Genomic DNA, 6,596 nt, shown 5'->3' on the forward strand with positions numbered 1-6,596 from the left:
CATATCCCAGCAACCATACCGTGGCTCACAACCATCCATCCGTAATGAGAAACAAAGATAAAAACCTGTGGGATGGAGCGAGGAGCGAGCGGGCCCCAGAGTGAGCAAGGGCTGGAGCAAGAGGGAGAAGGGAAGAAGAGAAAAATAAGGCAATGAAAGAACTCACAAACTGTAAACAACAATTATTTCTGAAAGGTATGATTATAATAAACTTTCATGCATTGTTAAAAAAAAAAAAAGAGGGGACGCAGAATCAGAGATGGCTCTTGCTGTAGTTTGGGAGGTATTTTCCATTTGCTTTTTATAAAGATTTTTAAATGAATTATTTTATGTGTACAAGTGTCTTTGCCTCTATGTATGTGTGTGCATCATATGCATGTCTGGTGCCCATAGCTAGAAAGGGACATCAGATCTCCTGTTGCAAGCTACCATGTGAGTTCCGAAAAGTAAACCTGGGTTCTTTACAAAAACAGCCAGTGTTCTTAACCACTGAGCCATCTCTCCAGCCTACAAAAACAGCCAGTGTTCTTAACCACTGAGCCATCTCTCCAGCCTACAATATCATGTATGTATATACACATTTTTATATTGTATCATATTGTATGTCATCAATTAGATACATTTTTATTATATTATTTATATTATATATCACCTATATCAATATTATATACTGTATCATAAAGTTATTATATATTATGATTTTTTTCAAAGGAACTATTCCCTGGATTAGAACAGGAAGTTCCAGGCAGCTCCCCCTTTGGTTATATGTTCACTTTAATGGAGTAACATTTGACCCTGAACAGGCATCTAGACAAAGGTAAAGCATTATGAGCTGTTGAGACCACAACTCCATGTTATTTGAGGTGTTCAGTTTCTAACTTTAAAACCCACAACAACCCGGGTGGTGGTGGTGGTGGTGGCGGCGGCGCACGCCTTTAATCCCAGCACTTGGGAGACAGAGGCATGCAGACTTCTGAGTCTAGCCAGCCTGGTCTACAGAGTGAGTTCCAGGACAACCTGTCCTGGAAACCCTGTCTTGAAAAACAACAAACAAACAAACAAACAAACAAAGCAAAAAACCCCACATTTTTAGATAACATTTGGTCTTCCCGGTCACATCCAATGGCCACAGCTCAATATATACCCCTCACCATGTAGACCATGTCACATAGCCACGGTAGGAGGCCACTGTGTTTTACTTTATTTTCTTTTTAATCACATAAAGGAATATATTTGTAATTCACAATGAGAGTTGGGTTCCTGAACTTGTTTCATCAACTTGCTATCAAATTAAAAATTTCAAAACCAGTATGGCTTTGAAAGTTATTGTATAATAATGGGGGTATATGTGTTAATTTTTATAATGTTGATTCAATACACATATAAATGCAGGTATTTTCCAGAACGATAAGATAGGTAACAGCATTAAAGCATAATTCCTTACGAATTAATGAGGAAAGGGGTAACAGGATTCAAGAGTCTTTTCAGGCATTTTAAATTTTCTGTAAAACTCTTTATCCTGAGACTGATCATTTAGACGTGGTACACAAAGTATACTGAATACATTGTTCCGCATGGAGGTGGGGGGACAGAGACGGTCACTTTCATATAATAAAGTCATCTTCTGGTTGGCCTTGGTTTGGCTCGGTGAGCATCCTGTCAAAAGGCCTATAGTTGAAATAGACAATATTGCTTTCATCTGTTGGCTGGTATTCCCATTCCATGTCACCTAGGAAGCCACTTCCCGAGCCGGAACCCGAGCCAGAGCCCGAGCCCGAGCCGGAGCCGGAGCCAGAACCAGAGCTCGAACCTGACCCAGGATAGTCATCAAAAATGGGGATGAAATCTTCTGAGGGTCCTCCCATCCTGAAATACAAAGAAAAAAATTATAAAGTTCTACTTATAATGTAATTTCAATATTTTAATATAAAGAAATACGCTAGGTAGGGAGTACACACAAAGTATTGCAGCTTTTGGGTAGTGGTGGTGGTAAGAACGTAGAGTCATCCTTGGAGCCAAAGTGAATTGCAGCCAGCACGGGCTACCGAGCCCTTTCTCCAAAAAGAAAACAAAAATGGTGGAAGTGGGGTGGGGAGGAGTGGGTTAGGGTACGACAAGGGGTGTGGGGGACAACATGGAAATAAATTCAGGCACTCAGTTGTTCAAATTCGAAGAGTTAAAATCAGCTTCAGCGCTTCAAAACAAAGAGGCAGGGCTGAAGAGACAACTCTGGGGTTCAGAGCCATAGCGACTCTTACAGAGGAGCTGGGTTTGGGTCTCCACGTCCACACAGAGGCTCACAAGCATCAGTAGGACTTGACTTGAACTCGCAACCACCTTGGCTTATCCCCAGTTTCGAGACTCTGATAACTTCTGGTCTCTTCCAAACACCATGGATGCAGAACAACAATGTAAATAAAATTAAAAACACAAAACAAAACAAAACAAAACTGATGATCAAAAGGGAAAACAGCCACAGAAACAACCTGGGTAAGGTGGATGGATGGCAGAAGCCACAGAAGTAAGGTGGATGGATGGCAGAAGCCACAGAAGGAACTGTTTCAAAGGAAGCGGTGGGTCAGTGGTTTTGAAAGGCAGTGAAGAGGTCAAGAAGCCTAAAAATAGAGATGCAATCAATAGATGTGTCAATCATCAGGCAGACACACTCGGGATTGAAGGCTGGAGCAGAAATCCAACTGTGTGTGTTGATGAGCGGGGGTTCGGGGTGGGGGGTTGGGGTTTGGGGTTGGGGGGTTGGAAATGGGGCAAAAACAACCATAAGAATCCCTTCTATGAGGTGCTAATGTGCCAAGTATGGTGGCAGTTCAAAGCCAGGACAGCCAAGAGGGCTAGATAGCGAGGATGAGACTGTCTCAAACAAACAAACAAACAAACAAACAAACAATCTGATTCAATAAAGAACAGAGTGGAGAAACAGCTCTAGGTGTTCAGACTCGAAGGAGGGAGTCTATTCAATGTCAAGACGCTCTGGAATATGTCTGCATAGTGACGGAAGATGCCAGATCCAGAGAAGCACCTGGAGAATGGAAGTCCAAGACAAGGGGGTGGGTAAAGGGTACGGGGAAACGCTGAATAATTAACACAGGGAAACTGCTTAAGCATGGCATAGTCGGGAAGGGAAATCACCGAGAGATAGCCAAGAGGACCAACAGACATCTTCCCTCACTAGCCAGCAAGATGGCTCATCACACAAACGTGCCTACTGCCAAGTCTTGACTTCAAGTCCCCAGGCAACAACTCATTCCTGTGAGCGGCCCTCCAACCTCCACACGTACACTGAGATGTGTTCACACATGTGGATACGCTCGCCCAAGTGAGAAACCAAAGTGTGCTCCTTCTGGATAGTAAAAGGTGACTCGAGGCAAGCTATGTAGCTGAGCCTGGACTTGAACTCGCAACCGCCTTGGCTTATCCATTTAGAGGAGTGTGTCACCATGCCTAGCTGACTTTGGGTCCTAACAGTATCTATTTGTATATCATTGTGTGGTGGTTTGTATATGCTTGGCCCAAGGAGTGGCACTATCAGGAGGTGTGGCCTTGTTGAACAAGGGTGTCACTGTGGGGATGGGCTTAGAGAGCTAGCTGCCTGAAGAGGTCAGACTGCTAGCAGCCTTCAGATGTAGATGTAGAACTCTCAGATCCCCCTGCACCATGCCTGCCTGGATGCTGCCTTGGTGATAATGGACTGAACCTCTGAACCTGTAAGCCAGCCCCAATTAAATGTTGTCCTTATAAGAGTTGCCTTGGTCGAGGCTGGAGAGATGGCTCATCGTGGATAAGAGCACCGACTGCTCTTCCGAAGGTCATGAGTTCAAATCCCAGCAGCCACATGGTGGCTCACAACCATCCATAAGATCTGATGCCGTCTTCTGGTGTCTCTGAAGATAGCTACAGTGTACTTAAATATAATAATAAATAAATCTAAAAAAAAAAAAATAGAGTTGCCATGGTCATGGTGTCTGTTCTCAGCAGTGAAACCCTAACTAAGACACACTGCTTTTCCAGAACACATTTTGAGTGGCAAGTTGTTCACAAAGTAAAACTAATAAACAGTAATGAAAAATAGAAAAGATGAAGCAAAGTCAAAGGGTTAATGTTCCGCCAGGCATCCCAGCACATGGGAGGCAGAGGCAGGTGGATTTCTGATTTCGAGGCCAGCCTGGTCTACAGAGTGAGCTCCAGGACAGCCAGGGCTATACAGAGAAACCCTGTCTTGAAAAACCAATAAATAAATAAATAAATAAATAAATAAATAAATAAATAATATAAATAATATAAATAAATAAACATGTTCCAATTAAGCACACACACACACACACACACACACACACACACACAAACTTCAAAAAAACAAAACAATGGCAACAATAAGAAACAGCTGTGGTGCTGTGATAGCACACACCTTTAATTCCAGCACTCAGAGGCAGAGGTAAGCTGATCTTTGTGAGTTCAAGTCCAGCCTGGCCTACATAGCAAGTTCTAGGCTAGCCAGGGAAGCATAGTAAAAATCCTTTCTCAATAAATAAATAAATAATAAAAATCTAACTCAACTCAATTTTAATATATAAACAAACACTTTATTTGCCTAAAGAAAATTATATTCAATCCTTTCCAGCATATGTTGGGGGAAATACTTCCCAAGGTTTATCGCTGCCGCCCACAAGAAACCCTTATAAAAGCATGGATGAGCCTATGTTCATTGGCACATCTCTTGCTTTAGCACACATGGTCCACTTTTGCTCTCTGTGGAGTAGTTCTTACCACAGCAAGAACCTGAAATGAAACTCTCAGGTGCTCCTGTGAGATCGAACAAAAGTCTACTTACAAAACATGATCGGTCATCGGAGGGCCGATGTTGTTGGATTCATCTGCTATTAGGTCGAACTGTGGTCCCTTCTCCTCGATGCAGTTCGCAAAAACGCCATCCGGTTTGCAGCGGACCCACTGGTACCTGGCTCTCCGAGCAGGATAACCTGTCCGAACAAGGAACCCATGAGGGTGATAAACATTTTTCAGTCGGCCTCCTTAGAACTGGTTACACTGTCTCTAACAAGGTAATTACATGGATTCTAAATTTGGCAGGTCGCAGGTTTTTTTTTTAATTTATTTATTTTATGTATATGAGTACGCTGTAGCTGTACAGATAGTTGTAAGCCTTCATGTGGTTGTTGGGTATTGAATTTAGGACCTCTGCTCGTTCCAGTCAACCCTGCTCACTCTGGTCAACCTAGCTTGCCCAGGCCCAAAGATTATTAATTATTATAAACAAACACATTGTAGCTGTCTTCCCCCCCCCACAGGGTTTCTCTGTGTAGCCCTGGCTGTCCTGGAACTCACTTTGTAGACCAGGCTGGCCTCGAACTCAGAAATTCGCCTGCCTCTGCCTCCCTAGTGCTGGGTTTAAAGGTGTGGGCCATGCCACCACGCCCAGCACATTGTAGCTGTCTTAGACGCACCAGAAGAGGGCGTCAGATCTCATTACCGGTGGTTGTGAGCCACCATGTGGTTGCTGGGATTTGAACTCAGGACCTTCAGAAGAGCAGTCAGTGCTCTTACCCACTGAGCCATCTCACCAGCCCAGGGTCACAGGTTTTATGTCCAACAATGCCTGTGATGGACATTATCATTCTCATGGTATTCTATAGCTCTGCACAATAGGGCCAGTGAGGTGGTTCCGTGGGTAGAGGTGTTTGCTGCTGAGACCGAAGATCTGGGTTCAATCCCCGGGGATCCACAAGATGGGGGGGGAGAACTAACAAGTTGTCCCACAAATTGTCCTCAGACTTAGGCACATGTACACACCCACACATGTGTGTGCGCACGCACAGGGGTGCACACACACTCACACATGCACACACCACACTAAATACAGGGACACACACACCCACACCCACACACCAGAAATAAAACAAACAAAAAAAAAAATAAGAAGGAAAGTGTTTAAATAGAATAACTTTGGGAGTGAGCGGCTGAGAGAGGAGGCTCAACTCTGCCTCCAGCCAGTTCTGGAACTTTGACCTCTGAACTTGCACTGTAAACTGAAGGCCAGTGGTGTCCTAAGTTTGTCACAAAAAAATAAATAAGAAAAAGAAAAGAAAAAATTTAAATAAGAAGATTCATATAAAGACCTTAAAATAATGCCAGCCATTGTAGTAACTCTTTAATTATTAACTTTTTGTACGCAGACTTGTGCCATAGTCTAAGCTCTCTTAGATCTTAACTTTTTTTTTCTTTTCTTTTTTGAGACAGGGTCTCACTATGTAGCCCTGGCTGTCCTGGAACTCACTCTGTACAAATGAAAGCAATCAGGGGAACAGGCCACCACTGTGTGCACACCTTAGTTTCAACAACATCAAGAAACATTGCATTTAAGTGGGAGAAGACACACAAAGGGATCATGATAATAGAATCTAGTATGTTTTTAAGTGTGCTCTCTAAATTGTTGTAATAAACGACATTCCTCTGAGATATAAGCTTTTAAAAGACTCCAATATAGGTGGGGTGGAGAAATGGCTCAGTGGTTAAGAGCACTCCAGACACCCTGAGTTCAATTCCCAGCAAACACATGGTGGCTC

General features: G+C 43.3%; 1 protein-coding gene across 1 annotated transcript in view; it reads right to left on the reverse strand.

Moving 5' to 3' along the window:
- Positions 1-603: 603 nt before the first annotated feature.
- Srgn (serglycin) overlaps positions 604-6,596 on the reverse strand; it is a 14,675-nt gene continuing 8,682 nt past the window's right edge. Inside the window, exons 2-3 of the mRNA XM_021205515.2 lie at positions 4,847-4,994; positions 604-1,866 (exon numbers count right to left, since the gene is read on the reverse strand). Of these exons, the coding sequence (XP_021061174.1) occupies positions 1,605-1,866; positions 4,847-4,994 (410 nt within the window). The 3' untranslated portion in view covers positions 604-1,604. The remainder of the gene's footprint in view (positions 1,867-4,846; positions 4,995-6,596) is intronic.

This window comes from Mus pahari, chromosome 9 (genome assembly GCF_900095145.1).
Source record: "Mus pahari chromosome 9, PAHARI_EIJ_v1.1, whole genome shotgun sequence".
Taxonomy (NCBI): domain Eukaryota; kingdom Metazoa; phylum Chordata; class Mammalia; order Rodentia; family Muridae; genus Mus; species Mus pahari.